Raw genomic sequence first — 27,599 nt, 5'->3', positions numbered from 1 at the left:
CCAGGCTCTCCCCTGCACTGCACTACAGAAACAGGGTTAAAACAGAGAGGGGGGGCATTTTGTGTGGCGATATTATAATATATTAAGATGCTATTAGGGAAAACACTTATATAAGGTTGTCCCTGTATAATTATAGCGTTTTGGTGTGTGCTGGCAAACTCTCCCTCTGTCTCCCCAAAGGGCTAGTGGGGTCCTGTCCTCTATCAGAGCATTCCCTGTGTGTGTGCTGTGTGTCGGTACGTGTGTGTCGACATGTATGAGGACGATGTTGGTGAGGAGGCGGAGCAATTGCCTGTAATGGTGATGTCACTCTCTAGGGAGTCGACACCGGAATGGATGGCTTATTTAGGGAATTACGTGATAATGTCAACACGCTGCAAGGTCGGTTGACGACATGAGACGGCCGGCAAACCAATTAGTACCTGTCCAGGCGTCTCAAACACCGTCAGGGGCTTTAAAACGCCCATTACCTCAGTCGGTCGACACAGACACGGACACTGACTCCAGTGTCGACGGTGAAGAAACAAACGTATTTTCCATTAGGGCCACACGTTACATGTTAAGGGCAATGAAGGAGGTGTTACATATTTCTGATACTACAAGTACCACAAAAAAGGGTATTAAGTGGGGTGTGAAAAAACTACCTGTAGTTTTTCCTGAATCAGATAAATTAAATGAAGTGTGTGATGATGCGTGGGTTTCCCCCGATAGAAAATTATTGGCGTTATACCCTTCCCCGCCAGAAGTTAGGGCGCGTTGGGAAACACCCCCTAGGGTGGATAAGGCGCTCACACGCTTATCAAAACAAGTGGCGTTACCGTCTCCAGATATGGCCGCCCTCAAGGAGCCAGCTGATAGGAGGCTGGAAAATATCCTAAAAAGTATATACACACATACTGGTGTTATACTGCGACCAGCGATCGCCTCAGCCTGGATGTGCAGCGCTGGGGTGGCTTGGTCGGATTCCCTGACTGAAAATATTGATACCCTTGACAGGGACAGTATTTTATTGACTATAGAGCATTTAAAAGATGCATTTCTATATATGCGAGATGCACAGAGGGATATTTGCACTCTGGCATCAAGAGTAAGTGCGATGTCCATGTCTGCCAGAAGATGTTTATGGACACGACAGTGGTCAGGTGATGCAGATTCCAAACGGCACATGGAAGTATTGCCGTATAAAGGGGAGGAGTTATTTGGGGTCGGTCCATCGGACCTGGTGGCCACGGCAACAGCTGGAAAATCCACCTTTTTTACCCCAAGTCACATCTCAGCAGAAAAAGACACCGTCTTTTCAGCCTCAGTCCTTTCGTCCCCATAAGGGCAAGCGGGCAAAAGGCCAGTCATATCTGCCCAGGGGTAGAGGAAAGGGAAGAAGACTGCAGCAGGCAGCTCCTTCCCAGGAACAGAAGCCCTCCACCGCTTCTGCCAAGTCCTCAGCATGACGCTGGGGCCGTACAAGCGGACTCAGGTGCGGTGGGGGGTCGTCTCAAGAGTTTCAGCGCGCAGTGGGCTCACTCGCAAGTGGACCCCTGGATCCTACAAGTAGTATCCCAGGGGTACAGATTGGAAGTTCGAGACGTCTCCCCCTCGCAGGTTCCTGAAGTCTGCTTTACCAACGTCTCCCTCCGACAGGGAGGCAGTATTGGAAACAATTCACAAGCTGTATTCCCAGCAGGTGATAATCAAAGTACCCCTCCTACAACAAGGAAAGGGGTATTATTCCACACTATTTGTGGTACTGAAGCCAGACAGCTCGGTGAGATCTATTCTAAATCTGAAATCTTTGAACACTTACATACAAAGGTTCAAATCAAGATGGAGTCACTCAGAGCAGTGATAGCGAACCAGGAAGAAGGGGACTATATGGTGTCCCTGGACATCAAGGATGCTTACCTCCATGTCCAAATTTGCCCTTCTCACCAAGGGTACCTCAGGTTCGTGGTACAGAACTGTCACTATCCGTTTCAGACGCTGCCGTTTGGATTGTCCACGGCACCCCGGGTCTTTACCAAGGTAATGGCCGAAATTATGATTCTTCTTCAAAGAAAAGGCGTCTTAATTATCCCTTACTTGGACGATCTCCTGATAAGGGCAAGGTCCAGAGAACAGTTGGAGGTCGGAGTAGCACTATCTCAAGTAGTTCTACGACAGCACGGGTGGATTCTAAATATTCCAAAATCGCAGCTGATTCCGACGACACGTCTGCTGTTCCTAGGGATGATTCTGGACACAGTCCAGAAAAAGGTGTTTCTCCCGGAGGAGAAAGCCAGGGAGTTATCCGAGCTAGTTAGGAACCTCCTAGAACCAGGCCAAGTGTCAGTGCATCAATGCACAAGAGTCCTGGGAAAAATGGTGGCTTCTTACGAAGCGATTCCATTCGGCAGATTTCACGCAAGAATTTTTCAGTGGGATCTGCTGGACGAATGGTCCGGATCGCATCTTCAGATGCATCAGCGGATAATCCTGTCTCCAAGGACAAGGGTGTCTCTTCTGTGGTGGCTGCAGAGTGCTCATCTACTAGAGGGCAGCAGATTCGGCATTCAGGACTGGGTCCTGGTGACCACGGATGCCAGCCTGAGAGGCTGGGGAGCAGTCACACAGGGAAGAAATTTCCAAGGAGTGTGGTCAAGTCTGGAGACTTCTCTCCACATAAATATACTGGAGCTAAGGGCAATTTACAATGCTCTGAGCCTAGGAAGACCTCTGCTTCAAAGTCAACCGGTGCTGATCCAGTCGGACAACATTACGGCAGTCGCCCACGTAAACAGACAGGGCGGCACAAGAAGCAGGAGGGCAATGGCAGCAAGGATTCTTCGCTGGGCGAAAAATCATGTGATAACACTGTCAGCGGTGTTCATTCCGGGAGTGGACAACTGGGAAGCAGACTTCCTCAGCAGGCACGACCTCCACCCGGGAGAGTGGGGACTTCATCTGGAAGTCTTCCACATGATTGTGAACCGTTGGGAAAAACCAAAGGTGGACATGATGGCGTCCCGTCTGAACAAAAAACTGGACAGGTATTGCGCCAGGTCAAGAGACCCTCAGGCAATAGCAGGGACGCTCTGGTAACACCGTGGGTGTACCAGTCGGTGTATGTGTTCCCTCCTCTGCCTATCATACCCAAGGTACTGAGAATTATAAGACGGAGAGGAGTAAGAACTATACTCGTGGCTCCGGATTGGCCAAGAAGGACTTGGTACCCGGAACTTCAAGAGATACTAAGAAGGGACTTGCTTCAGCAAGGATCATGTCTGTTCCAAGTCTTACCGCGGCTGCGTTTGACGGCATGGCGGTTGAACGCCGGATCCTAAGGGAAAAAGGCATTCCGGAAGAGGTCATCCCTACCCTGGTCAGAGCCAGGAAGGAGGTGACCGCACAACATTATCACCACATTTGGCGAAAATATGTTGCATGGTGTGAGGCCAGGAAGGCCCCCACGGAGGAATTTCAACTCGGTCGATTCCTGCATTTCCTGCAAACAGGAGTGTCTATGGGCCTCAAATTGGGGTCCATTAAGGTTCAAATTTCGGCCCTGTCGATTTTCTTCCAGAAAGAATTGGCTTCAGTTCCTGAAGTCCAGAAATTTGTCAAGGGAGTACTGCATATACAACCCCCTTTTGTGCCTCCAGTGGCACTGTGGGATCTCAACGTAGTTCTGGGATTCCTCAAATCACATTGGTTTAAACCGCTCAAATCTGTGGATTTGAAATATCTCACATGGAAAGTGACCATGCTTTTGGCCCTGGCCTCGGCCAGGCGAGTGTCAGAATTGGCGACTTTGTCTCACAAAAGCCCATATCTGATTGTCCATTCGGACAGGGCAGAGCTGCGGACTCGTCCCCAGTTTCTCCCTAAGGTGGTGTCAGCGTTTCACCTGAACCAGCTTATTGTGGTACCTGCGGCTACTAGGGACTTGGAAGACTCCGGGTTGCTAGATGTTGTCAGGGCCCTGAAAATATATGTTTCCAGGACGGCTGGAGTCAGGAAAACTGTCTTGCTGTTATCCTGTATGCACCCAACAAACTGGGTGCTCTTGCTTCTAAGCAGACGATTGCTAGTTGGATGTGTAGTACAATTCAGCTTGCACATTCTGTGGCAGGCCTGCCACAGCCAAAATATGTAAATGCCCATTCCACAAGGAAGGTGGGCTCATCTTGGGCGGCTGCCCGAGGGGTCTCGGCTTTACAACTTTGCCGAGCTGCTACTTGGTCAGGGGCAAACACGTTTGCAAAATTCTACAAATTTGATACCCTGGCTGAGGAGGACCTGGAGTTCTCTCATTCGGTGCTGCAGAGTCATCCGCACTCTCCCGCCCGTTTGGGAGCTTTGGTATAATCCCCATGGTCCTTACGGAGTCCCCAGCATCCACTTAGGACGTCAGAGAAAATAAGAATTTACTTACCGATAATTCTATTTCTCGTAGTCCGTAGTGGATGCTGGGCGCCCATCCCAAGTGCGGATTGTCTGCAATACTTGTACATAGTTATTGTTACAAAAATCGGGTTATTATTGTTGTGAGCCATCTTTTCAGAGGCTCCGCTGTTATCATGCTGTTAACTGGGTTCAGATCACAGGTTGTACAGTGTGATTGGTGTGGCTGGTATGAGTCTTACCCGGGATTCAAAATCCTTCCTTATTGTGTACGCTCGTCCGGGCACAGTATCCTAACTGAGGCTTGGAGGAGGGTCATAGGGGGAGGAGCCAGTGCACACCACCTGATCCTAAAGCTTTTACTTTTGTGCCCTGTCTCCTGCGGTGCCGCTATTCCCCATGGTCCTTACGGAGTCCCCAGCATCCACTACGGACTACGAGAAATAGAATTATCGGTAAGTAAATTCTTATTATAATCTATATATGTGTGTATATCTATATATGCTGACAATCATCTGTGTGTAGCACTATGTATGTACTTGCTTAACATGTATAAACATGTAACTTCCTGCTTTTTATTGCAGGGTTGTTGTTGCTATTACTAATCACTACCACCGGATGGGGAAGGGGTGTTAGTAGGGTCTGTAATGCACACTGTTACTAGATATGCTTGTAGCACAACACTATATAACTGTTAGTGTGACCATGACTCTAAATACAGCTGCAAACTCACACCAAAAGCAGCATCACTTTGATTTTGTGAAAATATATTACTTAATGAACAGTAAGACTGCTTTGACCAGAAACTGTGATGCGGAAAGGACTAATGCGAAATCATTCCTTTCGCAACGTTAACAATGCTTTGCATGGTTTACAAGTGCTATAAAGACTTGAAGACCTCACAGTAATTCGTCAGGTTCTCTAGTTTATTGAGACTAAGAAACCTATTGTTAAACAGACAAAGGCGCCTGTTTGTTTTCTTTTATTTTTTGTTTCACATTAAGCAAATCAAGGGGGCAAGTTTCAAAGGAAATGGGTTTTATCCATTAGCCGTTTCCATAGGCTATGCCGGAATCTGTGGATTCTTCAGTTTCCGTTTAAACACAAAATGCATGTATACGGCAACAGGTGTTTGCTTACACCTGCTCTAGCCACAGTTTGTTAGTAACGCTGTGTTAGCTTAGCCAAACTGTATAGGTTACGCCTACATCAGAATGTTTCCGCAGGCCATCTTATAATTCTACTCGATCACTGCTGTTATTCGGACAAGTATTTAGTAGTCATCAATGAATGTAGTACACGTAAATTCATTCTGGTTGTTGCCATATGGCACTATCATTGCGGTTTGGACTGGCCAGTTCTAGGTAAGACGTATTGAATCGTTGCATTCAATACAGGTTGCATTTAATTTAGCTCTGAATACACAAATATTTTGCATAAGCGACCAAGGGGAAAATATGGTCCTGTTATTACCTCCAATTTTGGTTCAAGGTTTAGATCCTTAACCATACTTAACACACATGCTAGAGGTCGTGGTTTTCAAAAACCACAACCCGTTAGCCACAAACAAAGCCATTCGGTAGTAGACACATGTCGTGGTTTCAGACACAAATTGGTGGAACCCCAATTTCGTCTTCTAAATCTATAGAATCCGCTTTTCTACCACCAAGTCGTGTTTTGTTTTAGTTTTCCACAGACAAAACTGCCTGTGTCAGTAGACAAGAAGGTAGTTCTGCAGACCGTTGCTCAATATCATACACTCAGCAGTTTGGTTTCAGTACCAGTAAGTCAACAAGGTCAAGGATTTTATTCCAATCTCTTTATGCTACCGAAGCTGGACATCTCAGTCAAGCCAATATTGAACCTAAAAGACTCAATCAGTACGTCATTTATTACAGATGCAACAGGAATTCAAGCGATCAGTAATTGCAGGTTTACAACAGAAATTCATAATTTCGCGGCATCTTAAGGATGCATTCTTACATTCTTTTGGCCAACAGGTCAGGCGTTCCTACAATTTGCAATTCATCAATGCCATTACCAATTCAGACGTTTGGCTTGGCATATGCGCTTCCGGTGTTTACAGGAGTCTTGTCTGTGATTGTAGCTCATGTCATTACCTCGGGGTGATACTTATTCCGTGTTTAGACTAACCTCTCATCAGGACTTTGTCTCAACAGATGATCCTTCAAAATGCATTCCTACAATACAATGTCTGAGTGCTGCACGCTTGGATTTCAATTTTACATTAATCCACCGTGTTCCGTCTCCACTAAATCAATTTCTGTAAATGATTCCTGATACAGTAGATGCACTTGTGCATTCTACTATTAGGGAGGTTGGTGGCGTCTTTCCAAGAACTCCTGTTCGGAAGATTTCACTTTTCTACTGAATCTTTCTGCACAGTGGTCAGGCATTCATCAGTTGTTTGTCTCCAAAGACCGGAGTATCGCTACTCGGTTGGCTCCACATACTAAATCTCACCGCGGGAAAGGTTTCGGAGTCTGGAATTTGATAATTCTTCCAACGGATGCAAGTCTCAGAGGTTGGGGACCAGTGGTCCTACATTGTCAACTTCTGGGTCTACGGTCAGACCAGAGAAAATTACTGTCAATAAATGTCCTGTAACTCAGGGCAAGATACAACGCTCTGCCACATGCAGTGCACATTCTTAAGTCTCAGACTGTTCAGGTGCAGTCAGTCAATGCGACGGCAGTTGCATAACTCGAAGTCGCATGACTATACGAGAGATTGATCAAATCCGGAATTGGCCTGAGCTTCACCAAGTGATATTCTCGGCATTTTAGATTCCACACGTGGCTAACTCGAAAGCAGATTATGTCAGTCGTCAGGAATTTCATCCGGGACAGTAGTCCGTACATCCAGAAGTGTTCCAGATGTTAGTCCAGCAGTGGAGTTACCCACAGGTGCATCTAATGGCATTTTGCCAAAATCTTCAGACACCCCAGAACAACAGATCCAAAGGCAGTGGCAGTGGATGCTATCACAATAGCGTTGCCGTACAGCCTCGTGTGTCTATTTCCACCATTTCCGCGGCTTCCTCGGTTGCTAAAGCGGATTCAACGAGAGTCCACAACGTCATACTACTGGCACCTCATTGGCCTCAGAGGGCGTGGTTCCCGAATCTCTGCAGTTTACTCGCAGATGATCCGTGGCCACTTCCGTTACGTCCAGCCCTACTACAACAGTGTCTGTTCCTTTACCCCAATTTAGCGTGGCTGCGTTTGAGGGGGTGCTGCGTTTGAGGGGGTGGCTGTTGAAACTACTCTCAAGACGGGAGGGCATTCCAGAGTCGGTTATTCCAACCATGTTACGTGCTAGGAAGCCAGTTACAGCAGCTCATTATCACAGAATTTGCCGAGCTTATATAGGTTGCTGTGAAGTTCAGAAGTTTCCGACATCTTCTTTCAAGTTATCCCATCTTTTTTTTTTTCAAGAGGGGTTAGATGGAGGACTACGTTTATCTACACTAAAGGTGCAGGTTTCTGCCTTGTCAAATTTACTTTCAAAGGCATTTGGCTCTATTGCGAACAGGTCACACTTTCCTGCAAGGTGTCCTTAGTGTTCAACCTTCATTCATACCACCTACAGCTCCATGGGACTTGAATCTGGGTTTAGAGTTTTTACAGTCTTCAATTGGTGAACCCTTACAACAAGTGGATGTTAAGTTTCTCACTTGGAAAACAGTTTTTCTCCTAGCCCTAGCTTCGGCAAGGTGTGTTTCAGTTTGGGTGCCTTGTCATGCAATCCGCCGTATCTGGTGTTTCATGATGACAGAGCGGAACCACAGACAAATCCCGCTTTCTTACCAAAGGTAGTATCTTCTTTTCACATCAATCAACCAATCATAGTTCTTGTGTTATCAGAAGGTGCAGGAACTCCAGCTACTTTGGATGTGGTACGCGCGCTCCGCATTTATGTGGCCCGAACATCAACTGTACGCAAGATGGATACATTGTTTGTTCTCTATGATGCAGTCAAGATAGGTTGGCCAGCTTCCAAGCAGACCTTATCCAGATGGATTAAGCTGATCATTCGTCAGGCATACCCTCATGCTAGTCTACAACCGCCTGCATCAGTTCAGCGCATTCCACAATTCTGTGGGAACGTCATGGGTGGCAGGTCGTGGAGCTTCTACGACGCAACTTTGCTGTGTGGCTACATGGTCATCAGTGCACATGTTTGTGCGCTTTTACAAGTTTGATACGTTTGCGGCATCAGCATCTAGCTTTGGCCGTCTAGTGTTACAGGTGCCAAACAACTCTCCCGCTCAAGGGGGAAACTTTGGTACGTCCCAAGAGTACTCCAGTGACCCTTAGTGGATGAAAAAGAAAATAGGATTTTGGAACTTACCAGGTAAATCCTTTTCTTTGAATCCATAGGGGTCACTGGACGCCCCACAAGAGCAGTTTCACCTGTCTTGTGGTAAGTTCAGAAAACCTTATGGTAACACATTCTCACCAATTTATTCTGATGTTAAGGTGATTGTTATCTATTGTCGTGTCAACTTTGTAGTTGACCGTTATGTTATGTTATGTGTCAACTTTATTGTTGTCCGTTATGTTATACTGTTATATGTAATTCTCCATTGTTCATCCTCTCTATCGCTCCTGTTCGGCTCGGTAAAAAAACACTGAGGTCTCTATGGGAGTGGGGAGGGTTACACATTTAAATATTTAAATGTGCCTCTCTTCCTGCTAACGCCCCGTCCATACCCCAAGAGTACTTCAGTGACCCCTATGGATTCAAAGAAAAGGATTTACCTGGTAAGTACCAAAATCCTATTATCGTGAATATTGTCCATTTTTATCTTCTCCTGTGCATGCCCCTTAAATATTACAGAATAAATGTTTTGCTACACTTAATTGTGTTGAAAGTGTGACCATAAATATTTTTTTTCTTGTAGCTCCATAAGCAATATTTAAAGACTAACTTTAAAGGATATTTCTTTCTATAGGATACAAAAAGTGCAGTTTACCTGTGTGCCCCCCCCCCCCCAATAAATAAATACATAAATAAATAAAATGATTCCATTTATTAAAGTAGATCAAGAAAATGTGGATCTCCTTTGCTGCTAAACTTACCAATCAAAATAATGTGAAAATTGGTCCTGGTGGTAGTACAAATTGCTGGGGTGCACTGCCTGCCTTTTCAGCACTCTCCAGCAAGGAAAGCTGTAATGAAATATCTTCCTGTCTCTAATGTTGGTGGGGGCCCAGGAGCAACGATGTTGTGAGGGCCCCCACTAGTAAAAGTGATGACAAACCCTGAGCACCACCGACCCCCCCCACCTACCCCACCATTCTAAAACACACAGAAAGCCCGGGTGACAGTGCAGGGGCAGACCACTGTCACCATGTGACAGACGTTCCCCCACCTCCAGCTCTTGCTCCTCGCTCTACTAGAAAATCCGCTGGAAGGACACTGCGTTTTCCGCTATCACGGCAACTGGCATCTTCACCTTGGAGCCCGGGGTCTTGTGCTGCACCAATACAGCACTTCCGTTCAGGTCGGAAGCGGCACCCGCGGATTGGCTGGTGCAGAACAGCTCCTGATTGGTGGACACTCTGAGCCACTGATTATATATATATAGATAGATAGATAGATATAGATATATAATATATAAATATAATCTGTGCAGAAGCAGGAGGCTGGGCTGAGCCGGGAAACATTGATGTAGTAGTGATTAACGGCAGGTCCCTGAGGGCCACTAAAAATAATTATATACACACACACGCCCCAGCACCTGCAGATTGGGTCCGTGTCTCATAGGATTTTAGTTCCCTATCCTGCAAGACTCCCTACAGACGGAGGAGCTCCTCCGTGGCCACTTTCAGCTAAGCCGTTGGAGGTGGAATATTCCAATCGACAAAGCACTGTGCGGGGGCTCCTACTGTGTGTGGGGCCCCTGTTGCCTCTCCCTTAATCGGGCTCTGCTTGGAACTACCAATAATTGTTGTGAATGTTATGTTTACTTTTTTTTCTGGATAGTAATGAAGTTATGCTTTCTAAAATGTTACTGCCATTAACACCAATAATTGTTTTGAAACTTTTTTTTTTTAATTATTATTATTCAAGAAAACTATTCCCCTGAAACATCTGTTGGGAAGTCACATGGGGCAACAGAATCTAAAGAAACAGAACCGAGTGATCATAAAGTGCAAGTACCATCAGAAGGAGCAGAGGCACAGGTACACTGACACAATGCTGTGTGATAGGGCTGCTGCGTATTACACTCTTCATTGCGCCAACTTTCTTTTTATCCTAATGTATTTAATAGTATTTTAAGTGCATGCTCTGAATGCTAGCCTATTCACTTCTCTCTGGTGCCAAGCTACTGTGTGTGTGTGTGTGGGGGGAGGTCTAAAAACTAGTGTAACGGTAGAACATGGCATTGTTACTGGCACCCACAACATTGAGTTAGAAGAATGCAATGTCCGTTTCTGAAAACAAAACAACAAAAGCAACTATCTGCCTGTTCTGGTCAGTTCCACCTTGATCATTTGTACCAGTTTCATGAATGCCCCTTCCCTATATGTGGGATATTTACATTATTACATCAGGTGATAGGATTGTGTTTCTAATGATTCAGGAAAGAAGGGGTTTTCAGATAGAATTGATCTGTCAAAGTAGCTTTCCGCTACGTAATAACGTGTAGAATGGATCATGGCTAGGGGACAGCCATAATGTTGATGTTTGGTTTTGCCATTGTCTTTTGGGGTAAGAATTCTTTGTTGAAGCCATAGCTGTCCGTATGTAGTGCAATGTAAGTGAAGCAAGTTGTGTTCAGAATATCTGAGTGTAAAATTACACATTGCTCGTCTGTGCTGAGAGTGTGATATGAATGCAATTTAATATTGGAGACTTGTTTTATATAATCTGCGATCTGGGTAGGGAAACATTGAAGTTGATAAAAGTGACTCGTCGCCTGGTAGCGCTTCCTGCTCCCCAAGCGTAGAAAGGGGCACCGATTTAGCAATACGAAGTGTCTTACAGCCGCACGTTCTGCACAAATAGAAATTAGCTTCATCATTCAGCAATGGAAGCTTTACAAATGCCCATATATGGCACACTTACAGTAGGATGCAGGTCTTTCTGTAACAGTTCTGGCCTGCGAGCGCTCATCCAACTAATAAAGTATTTTTCAACATGAATATTATCTATAACAGACTTAATGATCACAGTATACTGAAACCACCCTTTTGATTTTCATTCTCTCAGGAAAGAAGTGATGTAATGAGGAATGTGGATGTACTGCTGGAGATGTTCCCAGCATGCACTGTGCATCAGGCTGAGAAAGTGCTCTCTATGGCTAAAGGGAGTCTGGAGGACGCAGTACAGATAATAGTGGAGAGAGAGGTGACATTTGATAGTTCATCTGTGCCACAGGTTGGTGACCATGTGATGCTGTGAAATAACAAAAATTGGTTTCTGTTCCATGTAATGACATGACATAAGGCTTTTGGAATAATCTGCATTTTATAATTATGACATTTATGTCTTGAGAGGAGTCAGGCAGAGGACTTATCCTCTGTTGTTAGACGTAATGGTGGCATTACCGATGCAAACAAGAAAACAAATTGCTATATTGTACACACGATTTATATAAATCTCCTCGAAACGAAAACCGTTATAAACAAACCGATGATAAATGTATAAAGGCTAATCTGCAAAGAATCCAGTTTGCAGTAAGCACCTATTACTACATTGTTTTTACAAAAAATATATATTACAGTACTTTATACTGGACATAATATATTAACTAAAAGATATTATATTAAAATAATATATGAAGCATTTTTTTTATACACTTTATTTAAACATAGTTTTACAGAACAATGTTTATACCAGCACAACTATCAGTTAGGGAGCAATAAAAATAATCATGTAGAGACCTTTGGATATTTGCAGTACAAAAAAAAGTGTTACATTTGGATAATTTTAATAATCTAGCACCACCTCTTATCTAATTGGATACAATTTTAGGATATGTCTAAATAGCTCTCTTTGCTTAGTTGCTATAATTGATATTTAAAATTTGCAGTAGGCGGAAAAGTGCAGTACACACTTTTACAGTCTATTAAGACTGTACTTTTCTACAGAGAAGGCGATATTAGACAATCAAAATGAAGTCAGTGAGTCCAAGCACATCGCACACAGATACACAAGTGTTGCATATCTAATTCATCAGTGCAGTCTCATGAAATGGTTTTGACAAATTGCATTGCAATCAAGACGCACGTTTGTATGAAAAAGTGTAGAAACGGGCGCTACATCTCTTGGCACGCAAAACTCGCTCCAGGTGTCTTGCGCTGCATAAGGATACATTTGAATAAGCAATGGGAAAATCCAGTAGAATACTTAAAAGTAGGAAGAAGAAAGTTCTAAAGGCACTTTAGTGTCACTGGCGAGACTTAGGGGGTATATTTACTAACAGACGACTTTCATCAAACTAATAGCGATAAAAATTGATCTAAGTCGATGTTCTGTTTCTGGGGCTAAAACACACATGTACTTTACTAACATTTTAAGAATGAATATAAAAAAGAATCTGATAGTACATGTGTGTTAGCCCCTGAAACCATGAATCGATGAAAATCCACCTTTAGTAAATATATCCCGTACATCTAGTAAGTATCCTGTACTAATACAGAGGCTTTACCTTCAAGAAGACATTTTAGTAGTTCAGAATCCTGATAAGGGCTCTTAAAAGTGCTGTGGCTCTTACCATGTTTTATAGCACAATGGTGGTCATTCCGAGTTGTTCGCTCGGTGCTATTTTTAGCAGAATTGCTAATAGGCTAAAATCCGGCAGTTCTGCGCATGCGTATGCACAGCAGGGCGCACACGCTAAGCAATTTCGCACAAAACTGTGCTATTTTACTCACGGGCGAACAAAGCTTTTCAGTCGCTCTGTTGATCGGAGAATGATTGACAGGAAAGGGGTGTTTCTGGGTGGTAACTGAGCGTTTTCCGGGAGTGTGCTAAAAAACGCAGGCGTGCCAGCAGAAAATGCAGGAGTGGCTGGAGAAACGGAGGAGTGGCTGGCTGGACGCTGGGCGTGTTTGTGACGTCAAACCAGGAACTAAACGGACTGAGGTGATCGCAATCTAGGAGTAGGTCTGGAGCTACTCAGAAACTGCAAGGAAATATTTAATAGCAGAATTGCTAATCTTTCGTTAGCAATTCTGCTATGCTAAGATACACTCCCAGAGGGCGGCGGCTTTGCGTTTGCATTGCTGCAAAAAGTAGCGAGCGAACAACTCGGAATGACCACCAATATCCTGTCACCAGGCGTGTTGTACGGAGTATAATAGGAACACAGAATGTGACGGCAGATAAGAACCACTTGGCCCATGAAATCTGCCAATGTACATACACACACTTACACGCTAGAGTTAATTTTTTTTATTGGGAGCCAATGAACCTACCTGTATATTTTTGTGTTGTCAGAGGAAGCCGGAGTACCCGGAGGAAACCCACGCAGGCACGGGAAGAATATACAAACTCCACACAGTTAGGGCATAATTGCGCCTGTCAATCCCGCAACTGTAACCGATGCAGTCATGGCATCTTTCAGAAGCTCCGCTTTGTAAATCTATCCCTGAGTGTATTTCTTTTTGTGACCATTTTTGCCAGGCAACTAGAATTCACTTTTGAAAATGCCTACACTTAATCCTGTGCTCTCAAGTTATCAAATTAGTAGTACATGCTATCTCTCTATTCGGTGTGGATCATTAGATCGACAGTGTTTAGGTCGACAGTCACTAAGTCGACAGGGTTAGAAGGTCGACAGGGTCAGAAGGTCGACATGTTCTAGGTCGACAGGTCAAAAGGTCGACTTGAGTTTTTAATGTTTTTTTGGTGTTGTTTTCTTCGTAGAGTGACCGGGAACCCCAATTAGTGCACCGTGTCCCCTGCTTCGGGCAAGTGGCCTCGCTCCGCTGCCGCTTCCCTCGGCACAGATTACTGTTCCAATCGTAGTCCACGTGGATCGTTAAGTATGGAAAAAAAAAAAAACATGTTGTCCTTTTGACCTGTCGACCTAGAACATGTCGACCTTCTGACCCTGTCGACCTATAGTGGTCGACCTAAACATTGTCGACCTAGACACTGTCGATCTTCAGACCGGATCCCCTCTCTATTATATAAGTGCTGATAGCAAACTGGACTATTCCGGTTCAAGCAAGTCGGATCACAACCTGGCTCCAGTTCTCACCAGTTCCAGTCCTGTTCATGCAAGTCAGTCCACTTACATGTAGCCTGCACATTAAACAGGCCTTCTTGTCACGTCATGCCGCGGTGTGACTTGCTGGTAGCGTCGAATGTCTTATCGTGCGGCCATTAAAATGTGTTTTATCCACAAAAAGAGGTTGGTGGGATGCACAAGCAGCTTTTGCTGATTGGGAGGATGTTCGGTGTGCCTATATTCTGCGTGCATCTGCATATGAAATGCTAGAAAACATTGTGTAACATAGCATTTTGTATGCCGCAGCCGCATATCATTTTATTCAGCAGAGTCTGCTTGTGTGTCTGATTCACATAGCGATGCAAATAACACTCATTTCAGCTAAAAAGACTCTATTGGAGTTGTACGGGACCCATCAACTCACTCACGCCAGGCATCTCCCGCTGCATGGCGCATTGAGACTAGATGTGCGCAGACACATCTGTCCTTATTGAGAGCCTTATCTGTCTGGTTAGTGGGAAACCCAGTAATGCCGGATACCTGTGTGTTCTCTATATTAGGGATGAGTTGTAGCTGACAAGCTTCTATCATCCGTGCCGGGAGCCCTCCTCCCTCCTGTCATCAGCGTTGGGTTCCCCCATCCTGTTTTCAGCGCCGGAAGAAAACCCCCTCCCCCTAACATCAGCGCAGGGTGGTATGTCGCCCCCTCCTTCCCCCGTATCATCAGTGTCAGGAGCTTAACAGGTGACCATCATCAGCCTGCCGCCCCCTTCCACCACCCGGATGACAGCTCAACCCGGCGGTTCCAGGTCTCACTGACTAGCCAGGTGAGCACCCATCTGTCTGTCATCCCCTGCCCACTCTCTTGGCCATCGACCATTGATGATTCCTAATCATTGATGGTTTATGGCCAATGTCGAATGCTTTTGCCATCAATGGGAGAGAACCAGATGGTTTTCCTCCATCTATGGCACAGCATAAACAAATATATATATATTTTTTCTGCATCACGGTACATATGGTTTCCACAGGAAAACATCTGGGTTGTAGAGATGGCTCTGGATCCAGGGCACCAACAGGTTAAAGCTTTAGCTGTCCCAGGATGCATGGCACTTCTGTGAGACGCTTACCGGGATCACGTGGCCATCACCGGGAGGCAGGCAAGTGGAGCGGGCCTCCCCCTGGGGGACACCAGGGTTGTAGGCCTGCCTCCCACTGGGGGACCACAGGGTGGGAGGCCGAATTCTGCACTTTGCCAAGGTTTGGCATATGACCACTTTGGACACTTGGGTGCTAGAAGTTGTCTCCCACGGTTACGTAATCCCATTCAAGGGATGTCCCCCTCAACAGTACTTTACCATGGGCCTTCCATCGGACCCGGTAAGGGCGCAGACTCTGCAAACTGTGGTCAGTTTCCTCCTTCATACGGGAGTGATTGTGCCGGTCCCTCAGTCCCAAAGGGGCAGAGGCTATTACTTGACCCTGTTTCTTGTTCCGAAGCCCAATGAGTCTCACCTGCCTATTCTCAACCTCAAATCGTTGAACAAGTTTGTGAGGGTATCCAAGTTTTGCGTGGAAACTTTGGGCTCAATAGTTCTGGCTATGGAACTTGGAGACTTCATGGAATCCCTGGATATCCAGGATGCATATCTGCATTCCTATTGCCAAGTCGCCTTCCGTTTGCTATTGGCAGCCTTCATTACCAATTCTAGGCTCTGCCATTTGGACTGATTTACAGCTCCTTGTGTCTTTACCAAGATTATTGCTGTTATGACGGCCTACCTTCGTCGGCAGGGAATTCGAATTCTGCTGCATCTGGACGATCTTCTACTACTGGCAAAGACACAGGAAGTTTTCCTTGGTCATCTCCAACTGACGGCAACTTTCCTTCAAACACATGGTTGGCTGATAAACTGGAAGAAGTCTTCTCTGGTCCCGTCACAGAGTATGGTACACCTATGGTCACTTCTGGATACGCACAGTCAGAGACTGTTTCTACCACCAGACAAAATCCTGAAAATTCAGGACAGGATACATAATTTCATTCATCATTCCATGATGTCAATACACTCGGCGATGCAAATACTCGGTCTGATGGTGTCATCCTTCAACATGATAGAGTATGCTCAATTTCAATCTCGCCCTCTACAAAGGTTGATACTTTCCAGATGGAATCGTCTGCCTCACCGGGTCAGATGATCTCATTGATTCCGTAGGTTCGATTGTCACTGACCTGGTGGCTACAGGATCAGAAATTACCGCTGACCTGGTGGCTACGGGATCAGTATTTGAGTGTGGGTAAACCCTTCTGGATCCTCAACTGGTTTCTGCAAACAATGGAAGCCAATCTTCGAGGTTGGGGAGCGGTAACAGAGCAACACTCGTTTCAGGTTTGCTGGACCAGGGAAGAATCTCTGCTTCCAATCAATATACTGGAGTTGAGAGCAGTGTTTTATGCTCTGGTTCGGCCTCTTCTGCAGAACAGGCCTGTTCAAGTACGGTCAGACATTGCCACCATGGTGGCATATATCAACCTTTAGGGTGGCACTCGAAGCCACTTGTCAAAAATCTTCGTTGGGCAGAACGCCATCTACCAGCCATATTGGCAGTGTTCATTCCGGACATACTCAACTGGGAAGCAGACTTCCTCAGTCTTCAGGATGTTCACCCAGGGGAGTGGGCCCTTCATCCCAAGGTATTTCAACTTCTGGTCAACAGATGTCTGGTCTACCAGACATGGATCTCATGGCATCTCAACAAAATCACAAGGTTCCGGTCTTTGGTTACCGAACCAGGGACCCTCAGGCGATGTTCGTGGACGCATTGGCAGTTCTGTGGAACTTTTATCTGCTTTACGTGTTCCCTCCAGTCTCACTCCTGCCCAGAGTTCAAACAAGAAGGAGGAAATCTGATTCTGGTCGCTCCAGCATGGCCCAGACGTTACTGGTTCACAGATCTCCAGGGACTATCGGCAGAGCATCCCCTTCTACTTCCTCAGTGACAGGATCTCCTACGGCAGGGCTCGTCTTTATGCGGACCTAGCCAGATTAGCTTTGACGGCATGGCGCTTGAAGCTTTGCTCCTGAGGACTAAAGGATTCTTAGAGGCTGTCATTCAAACTTTGCTAAAGGCCCGGAAACCGGCTTCTGACATAATTTTTTACAGAGTGTAACATGCTTACTTCACTTGGTGTGCTACTAAGAAATATGACACCTCGAAATTCTGAACTTTTGGCTTTTCTTCAACGAGGGTTAGACTTAGGACTTCGTCTGGCCTCTCTCAATGTACAGATATTGGCCTTGTCTGTATGGTTTCAGCGCAAGACTGCCTCCATTCCTGATGTGCATACATTCTTTCAGGGCGTGATACATATTCAGCCTCCATCTGTCCCTCCAGTGGCTGCATGGGATCTCTCTGTTGTATTGGAGGCTCTTCAAGAAGCTCTGTTTGAACCGCTAGAATCTGTGGACCTTAAGTGGCTCACTGCCAAGGTCTTGTTACTGATGGCTACTGCATCTGCAAGGAGGGTTTCGTACTTAAGTGCATTACTCTGTCATCCACCCTTGTTGATATTTCACCGGGACAGGGAAGTTCTTACTTGGCCTGGTTATCTGCCTAAGGTGGTGTCATCCTTTCATCGTAATCAAGAGATTGTAATTCCAGCCTTTATCTCTCCAGACCTGTCGACTAAAGAACGTTCTTTGGATGTGGTTAGGCCTCTCCTTGTCTATGTGGACCGTACAGCCTCCATTAGACTGTCTGATTCTCTCTTTATCCTTTTTGGATTTTACAAGAGGGGCTGGCCTGCTAATAAGCAAATGCTGGCCAGATGTATTAGAATGGTGATTGCATAAAGATTATACTCAAGCTGGTCTTCCAGCTACGATCAATGCCCATTCTACTCGGTTTGTTGGACCTTCTTTGACACGCCATGGGGCCGCTGAACAATTGTGCAAGGCGGCTATGTGGTCTTCAGTGAACACATTTCTTAGGTTCTATGCCTTTTGATACCTTTGCCTCCCAGGATGCTTCCTTTGGATGCCGGATTCTCATGTTCACCCAGACACGTCCCCTCCCTTGAGGTACTGCTTTAGGACATCCCTGATGTTTCCCTGTGGAAACCTTATGTACCCTGCTGCAGAGAAAGTAAGAGTTATGGTAGACTTACCATTGTTAAATCTCTTTCTGCGAAGTACATAGGGTCCACAGGGCGCCCACCCTTGCGCACCTGGCTTCTTTGGATTTGTATGGCATTGGCCTCTGGTTACCCTCTCCTGGTGGGAGAATGTATTCTTGTGTACCTAACACCTTCCTTCTTTCTTGCCTGCTTCCTGCATTTGGACTGGTTAACAAAACTGAACTCACAGTGCCTGGAGGTGGGGTTATAGAGAGGGCCCCAATGCATCCTGGGACAGCTAAAGCTTTTACCTGTTGGTGCCCTGGATCCAGATCCATCTCTACACCCCCGATATTTCCCTATGGATCCTATGTACTTCGCTTAAAGAGTTAACAATGGTAAGTTTACCATTACTCTCACTTTCTTGCAAGGGGCAGGGACACAGAGCATAGCTCCACCCCTCATACCCATGAAGCCTCACCCGCGGGCTGTGATTGGTCCACGGGTCATTTACTGAAATAACAGGGATGACCATCGGTGGGTGACACCATCGACAGTCTCCCATAGCATAGTTGGTGGCCATCGATGGTTGCCACAGCTGTGGTCATCCATATGCTTTCCATGTTCTGCATTGCCAACCCAAGCTCTGCGCTCCTTGTTCTGCCCCTTGTTTCTGCTCTACTTTCTCACCCAGGATGCCATCAAGACCCTTAACCGCTCACTGGTCATCTCCCGACTGGACTAGTGTAATCTTCTATCCGGCACCCCTGACAAATACCTCTCTCTCCACTCCAATCTATCCTCAATGCTGCTCAGCTCATCGTCCTCACCAAATGTACTACAGCCACCTCCTTCTCTCTTACAAGCCCTTCTTTGGCTCCCCTTCCCCTTCAGAATCCAGTTCAAGCTTCTTACACTCACTTACAAAGCCTTCACCCACTCCTCTCCCAGTTACATCTCTGACCTTATCTTCCTTTACACTCCCGCCCGTCCTTTTTTTACTCTGCTAATGCACGCCGCCTCTCTTGCCTTCTGATTACCTACTCCTACTTCCAAGATTTTGCACGTGCTGCTCCCTTTCTCTGGAATTCTCTACCTCTCCCCCTCAGACTCTCCACCTCTCTACAAAACATCAAACAGGCTGTCAAGACCCACTTCACCAAACCCAGCCATCTCTCATCCGAAGCCCTCTGTGGCCCACGCTCACTTTCTACCCCATCTGTGTCACCCGTCTGTGTGCCCCTCCCCTTTAGAATGTAAGCTTTCACGAGCAGGGCCCTCTTCCCTCCTGTGCTTTTAAGTCTCTTACATAACCTATCTTCTTTTCAATACTCCCTTTGATGGCACCAAATCCCTAGTTTTTCTGCCACCCTGATACTTATTTCAGTGTTGTCTGCTGACGCAGCTATGTTTATATACCCTGTACTTGTCCTATATTGTCTTGTACTGTAAGTCACAGTTTTCTTGTTTTTGCTTATTTGTTTATGTACTCTGTAATTGGGCGCTGCAAATCCCCTGTGGCACCATATAAATAAAGGATAATAATGATAATAAATGCAGCAGTCCACTTATAAGATGACAGCATATGGAGGCTGCTGCCGGTGGGCAGCAGCACAGTTGTAGTATGTTCAGCCAGTGTCTTCATCCAATGAACATACCACCAGTAGCAGGCACTCAGCAACTTGGATCTGAACAGTCCAACCTCTAAATGCCTGGGGACAACTGTCAGATAATTTAAGCTGATTTATATTTCACAGATCATAGATTGATAAGCAGTTACTGCTCTACTGCAATAGCTGTAATTATATCCACAGTCTTACATGATATAAGTGAAGTCTATCAAGCTGCCTCTAACCCTCAGAAATACTAACGCTATTAATTTTCAACAACTATCTACCTCACTGCAACCACTACTCTCACCAATTTCTACATTCACCTCTCCTGAGACTGCTGTATCACACCTTAACCAAACTCTAGAAACAGCACTCGATGAAGTGGCTCCGTCTTCCCATCACACGCCACGTAAACTTAAATGTCAACCGTGGCACTCTAAATACACAAGACACCTACAAAAACTCTCACGTAAAGTAAAACGCCAGTGGTGTAAATCTTGTAGTTCAAGTGACTTTCTCACATATAAGACCGTGTACCACTCTTATCGTAGTGCTCTGGACACTGCCAAACAAACATATTTAAAATCTCTCATCTCTGCTCAAGCCTCTAACCCCAAGCGACTTTTTAATACATTTAAATCACTTCTTGTCCATCCCTCACCCAACCCACCAGCCACTATCAGAGCGCAAGATCTTGCTTCCTATTTCAAGGACATGATTGATGAGATCTGAAATGAAATGGTATGCTCTTCCACGGCCAGTGACCTGCTCAGATCCCTTCCTGAACCCTCTAACACCTTCTCCTCATTTGATCCTACAAATTAAGATGAAATATCTGCACTCTTCTCATCTGCCTACTCTACTACCTTGACTCTATACCCTCACAAATTAGTAAAGCTCTGTCTGCTGTGCTCATACCAACCTTATCTAAAATCTGTAATCTCTCATTGTCTCTGTTGGTATCTTTCCTTCTCTGTATAAGCATGCAGTGATTACTCCCATTCTGAAAAAACAAAACTGACCCTAACACACTCTCAAACTACCGTCCCATCTGTCAGCTTCCATGCCCCTCCAAGCTACTTGAGAGACTTGCCTACACTCGCCTCACACACTTCATTAACTCACACAGCTTACTTGACCCACTTCAGTCAGGATTTCATGCCCAACACTCCACAGAGACAGCACTGACTAAGGTAGTGAATGACCTGGTCACTGCTAAATCTAAAGGCCATTACTCACTACTTATTCTCCTTAATCTCTCTGCTGCTTTTGACACTGTTGACCACTCTCTTCTCATACAAACACTACAATCCCTAGGTCTTCAGGACACAGCCCTTTCTTGGTTCTCCTCCTACTTATCTAATCGCTCCTTCAGTGTTCGTTTCTCTGATTCCACCTCCCCTTCGCTACCTCTCTCAGTTGGAGTACCGCAAGGCTGTCTTAGGTCCTCTGCTTTTCTCTATACCACATCTCTTGGCAAACTAATGAACTCTTTCGTATTTCAGTACCATCTGTATACAGATGATATTCAAATCTACCTATCCTCCCCAGATTTGTCACCATCTGTATTGGGACGTGTCACTGAATGCCTTTCTCCCATTCCATCTTGGATGACATCTCGCCACCTCAAAAATTATTTCCAAAACAGAATTAATTAAATTTCCACCGGCCAATAGTAGTTACCAACCTGATATCTCTATCACTGTTGATAACTCAGCAATCATCCCTACCCCACAAGCTCGCTGCCTAGGTGTCATTCTCGATTCTGAACTGTCCTTTGTTCCTGAGAATGTTGATTTATATACAGGGATGAAAGCTATACCTTAAACACACTTTAAATACACTTTACCATGGAGCCGCTGCGGCCGCTATACTTAATACACATTCTACGTACTCTTTACGCTATTAGCGTAAAGAGTCCCGTACTGTGTACGGACTTTGCGTCAAACGCACAAAGTACACACAGCGCGTACACACCCAGAGATACACCGCAAACCCTTAACCGCTATGCAATGCGATAATAATACACTTTAAACCTTAGCAGGGAAAGGAAGACACAACACCAGATTGTAATTAAACTGCTGGGTTCCGACACCACAGCATATTATTACTGAAAGGGGGTTACAATATATACAATACAATATAATACAATACAACAGAATAATGGCTACAGTCAATGTTACATACTTGTTTGGACTTCGCCGCGCTACCCAGTCTGGTCCTCCGTCATCTAGATAGATAACTTTGTGAGTCTTGTGTCTGACCAGGCCTGCAGCAGGCTCTCTTTATACAATTCTTCCAAAACCTAACACAATGGATACTGTAATCTCTTTGTCCATTGGACACAGGGATGGTCATTTACAGTACAGGAGAGGTCATAGGTCGGTTTGAATAGGTGGGCGATGTCTGTTCCAACTGCTCTTGTGGGTGGTCTCCTCTGGATTCCCGCCGCATACATAATGTACAGTAAATACAGTTTATATCTATATTCTGCTTCTGCACATAACTATCCGCAGGAACATGCGATCTGCTGCAGACCAACACCGGAATGTTACGCTTAAAATACCCTACAGCTGGATGCCAAACACCACCTTATAACCTTGTTCTGTCCCCTCATATCCTGTAAAGGTGAATCCCTTTGTTCTGTTACCATCCTGTATTAAGGGTCTGTAAATGGGCCAACAAACACTACTGAGCTCTTTGCGGCTTCTTGTTCCAACAAATGGGGTGTACATTTAATTGATGATACATGGAGGGGGAAACATATGTGAGTGCTAGTATATGTGGATATCACATGTCGACTATGTGTGCCATTAACTGGAGGTTGCAGAGATGAAGATAAGACACATATATAAAATACATTCACATAAACATTTTGGGTAGGGCTGACGTCTTTTCCGGATGGGTGTATCTGGGCAGAGGGGGAAACAAAAGAAAAACGGGTGAAAGAAACAGGCCATGGAATTCATTTGCAATCCTTATCATAACACTGTCCCTATGGATGGGTCATAAATTAAATCTGCTGCTATAACAGCGCTCTCGCTCCTTAGACTCATCAGAGTTGTGCCGTGCTTGCGCCGCATTAGAATTCGAACAGACCTAAATATCGAACCAATAATTATGATGACTCCCAGGATACAAAGGAGAAACTTCCCCACACTCATAATAACATTCTGAGCCCACTCTCCTAAACCTGAGAACCATTTGCGTGGGTTCAACCATGAGACCCAGCCGGTCAGTTCATTACTCACAGTCGCTAAGGTAAGGTTGTGCTTCCTCCTGAACTCCCACTTCAACTGCAAGATATCGTCCATCTTCTGATCGATGATCTCCGTGGGGTCGTCAGTGCTGTTCGTAATATACGTACAGCACTTCACACCATATTGAGTTGCCAGAGTAACACAGTACCCACCTGTCACGGCTGTAACATAATTAAGGACCATCCTGTGCTGAATCAGTTCCTTCTTGTAAGCTTGTAACTCCCTTCCCGTATACCTGAAGGTGTCGTCATACATCTCAGTGATATTATCTATCAAGTTCGTTAGCGCATGGATATACCTATAATTTATAATTCCTCTGGCAGTACGGGTGATGTCTAATGCGAGAAGGAATTGAATCCCGGTGGATTCATGGATCAAATCAGAGGCTGCGTGCTCTGCCCTATCTATGAGGTGTCTCTTGATGATGTGTTCGTGGTGAGTATGAGTATAAGGAGCCTGAGCACTGCGGTGAACGTCTATCATCTTATCATGGCTTATGGTCATGACCTCTGGCAGTACTCTCCCAATATAACACAATCCCTCTGAGCTCGGAGCAAGCCACTTGTACGCCTTCCTCCCACATATGAAATAGGCATCATCTGGGAGAACATAGTGGACAAAATATAACATCACCATATTACAAATTTTCCAAGTAAAGAAACCAGTCCCTAATTCTCACATCTGCTCAGTACAAGTATCGGGCTGGATGATATGAGCACAATACCTTGGCGATACTTTTCCAACCCACATGGTCTTGCTTCCACGAGTATACCTATACCGAAAATACTTCCCACTGTTGGCTATTTGGTGTACAAGTTCAGAGTCTATGGGTATCCTATAAGCTCTGTGTGAAAATGTCATTGTCTGGTTATTCCACGTCACTTCCCAATTTCCTTGTTTTCGGTAATTGAAAATATTAAAGCACAGTAAGGACCTGTCTACATGATACTGGTGGAGCTTCAAGCTAGGGGACCTAGAGATATTGAATTTCTTGTCCACCGATCTCCCACCCCGTAATTCGAGTACCTCATCTATTGCTAAAGGGTACGGTACTAATCCTGACTTGCTCTGACCTTGAGGTACCTGTGAGCACACCCAGCATTCTGTCTGGTTTAAGACCTTACCCACTAGTGAGTGGTAATCACTCAACGGATGACGGTCCATGTCGATATTAAAGTTGGACTGACATCTCTGGATGCACCCATCCATAACTATATTCTCACAATTCCTACAAATACAATATTCATCAGACAATAACCCCTCACAGTGCCTCCGAGCTCCCTGACTACCAGAGCGCTTACTGATGCCAGCCTTTACTAAAGTGATGCGCTGATCCCGAGATCCTACAAATTCATACTTGCCATCAGAACCCATTCCAGATCCCTGCTCGACCTCTCTGGGACCCTCACCAAAACAAACTGTCCTTATCAAAACCAGAATTACTAACAGAACCCGAAACGCAGTCTCTTGTGATCGATCCATTTCGTTAGGGGAAAGGAGGAAAATAAGAAGGAGAAAAGAAAGGAAAAATGCAGGGGGAGGTGAAAAAAGAAAGTGGTACGACAACCGTTCTAGGTCTTGTTACTCTCTGTGCTCAGATGCCCTTCAACAGTCCTGCCTCTCAACTTTCCTGGAACAGACACTCCAGTGATACGAGATTCTCTGCACTCTGCTCTTTGTCACGAGTTCTCTCCGGGTCAGCGACCTTCTTGCAGTGGGACGAGTGGACCCAAGTCTCTCTTTCGGCGACCTTCAATGCTGTTGTGCTGGTTAACAAGACTTGATATGGTCCTTCCCACCTGTCTATGAGGCAACCTGAGCGTAAGAAATTTCAAATCATCACATAATCCCCAGGTTCAATGTCATGACAATTACTGTTCGGTAGGTCAGGAATCACCAGCTTTAAATTTCTTTGTTGATTTCTCAGCTGCTGGCTCATCCCAACCAAATATTTCACAGTCACTTCATTATTACATTTCAAATCATCCTGGGGGTCTATCATTACATGAGGTTGTCGACCAAAAAGAATTTCAAAGGGTGATAGGTTAAGGGGAGACCTAGGAGTGGTTCTGATGCTGTACAACACTAGTGGCAAAGCTTCTAGCCACGACAATCCAGTTTCAGCCATTAATTTGCTCAGCTTGTCCTTAATAGTGCTGTTCACTCTCTCCACCTTTGCACTCGCGTGTGTACGGTACGGAGTATGCAGCTTGCTATTAATTCCCATCAGTTTGCACATGACCTGAAAGACTTCACCTGTAAAATAGGTACCCCTGTCACTTTCAATTATTCTAGGGATACCATATCTACACACAAATTCCTGCACAATTTTCTTTGCAGTGAACGCAGCAGTATTTGTGGCAGCAGGGAATGCTTCTACCCAGTTGGAAAATACATCAATACAAACTAACAGATATTTTAAATTCCTACAGGGTGGTAACTGTATGAAATCGATTTGTATTACCTGAAAAGGTCCGTCTGTCGGAGGGATATGGGATGGCTCTGTTGGTATTGACTTTCCAATATTCTTCCTCAAGCAAGTAAAACATGTCATTGCTCTCTGGTTAGGGCGACCAACTCAGCAACTTGTGCTGAGTGCGGTGGGCCCAGGGGTTCAGCTTCTATGATACCTCTGTCGTCTACAACTGCATATCCAGTACACAAGTCTCCCGATTCTGTCTGTCTGTGGCAACTACCGTCCGTGTAGAAGGTAAAGTCTACTCCTTCCAGTGGGTTGTCACTAATGTCAGGTCTCGCTGTGAAAGTCTGATTCAGATATTCCATACAATCATGCGTATCAGTGTCTGCACTAAATCCTCCTTCACCATCATTCTCATCCTCCACCCTTTGTGCCTGTCCAGGCACACTCGGCAAGTAAGTTGCAGGATTTAGTGAGCTGCATCTCTTAATGGTGATGTTTACCGGGGCCATCAGTGATAATTCCTACTTTGTAAACCGAGCAGATGAGACATGTCTGGTTTGGGCTGAGTTCAGTAAGGCTGATACTGTATGAGGTGTATGAATGGTCAGGTCATGTCCTAACACTACGTCCTCGCTTTTACTTACCAGCAAAGCTATCGCTGCAACACTTCGCAAGCAAGTGGGGAGAGACCGCGCTACCGTGTCCAACTGTGCACTGTAGTATGCTACCGGTCTGCTGTCATCACCATGTCTCTGAGTTAAAACGCCTGCCGCGCACCCTGCACTTTCTGTACCGTACAATTCAAAGGGCTTCTCATAATCTGGCATACCTAATGCAGGTGCCTGTGATAGGCACTGTTTGAGTATCTCAAATGCCAGTTCGGACTCATCTGTGTGCGAGACCCGTTCTGGTTTGTTCGAAGAGACCATTTCTTGCAAAGGTAAAGCCAGTATAGAGAAACCTGGAATCCAGTTTCGACAGTATCCACACATTCCAAGGAAAGTGCGGATCTGTTGCGTTTGTGGCAGAGTCATGTCGCGAATCGCCTGTATTCTATCAGCGGTGAGGTGTCGAAGTCCTTGGGTCAAGCAATGTCCCAAATATTTTACCCTGGTCTGGCACAACTGCAACTTATCCTTTGAAACCTTGTGTCCCGTTTGGGAAAGATGAAACAGAAGCTGTTTCGTGTCTTTCAAGGACGATTCGAGTGAGTCAGAACATAACAATAAGTCATCGACATACTGTATTAGCACTGATCCACTCTCAGGTTGAAAGGATTGTAAACAGTCATGCAAGGCCTGAGAGAAAATACTCGGGCTGTCAATGAAACCTTGGGGAAGATGAGTCCAGATGTACTGTACTCCCCTGTATGTAAAAGCAAAAAGGTATTGGCTGTCAGGGTGAAGAGGGACAGAAAAGAAAGCAGAACAGAGGTCAATGACAGTGAAAAATTTTGCCGTAGAGGGAATTTGCATGAGGATGACTGCTGGATTGGGCACTACGGGGAATTGGCTCTCAACTATCTTGTTTATCCCCCTTAGATCCTGCACTAGCCTATAACCCTCCCCCCACTCTTTTTCACAGGGAAGATGGGACTATT

At 45.4% G+C, this 27,599-nt stretch overlaps 1 protein-coding gene across 5 annotated transcripts in view; it reads left to right on the top strand.

The window, feature by feature from the left end:
• Positions 1-27,599, top strand: part of CUEDC2 (CUE domain containing 2) — a 136,075-nt gene that overhangs the window by 88,991 nt on the left and 19,485 nt on the right. For all 5 annotated transcript variants that reach the window (XR_010243960.1, XM_063961410.1, XM_063961411.1 and 2 more), the window contains 2 exons: positions 10,477-10,589; positions 11,620-11,787. Coding sequence is in view for 4 of the 5 variants with exons in the window: in XM_063961410.1 (XP_063817480.1) it covers positions 10,477-10,589; positions 11,620-11,787 (281 nt within the window). In the remaining variant the exon portion in view is untranslated. The remainder of the gene's footprint in view (positions 1-10,476; positions 10,590-11,619; positions 11,788-27,599) is intronic.

This window comes from Pseudophryne corroboree, chromosome 3 (genome assembly GCF_028390025.1).
Source record: "Pseudophryne corroboree isolate aPseCor3 chromosome 3, aPseCor3.hap2, whole genome shotgun sequence".
In the NCBI taxonomy this organism is placed as follows: Eukaryota; Metazoa; Chordata; class Amphibia; order Anura; family Myobatrachidae; genus Pseudophryne; species Pseudophryne corroboree.
This window is presented reverse-complemented; position numbering and strand designations above follow the sequence as displayed.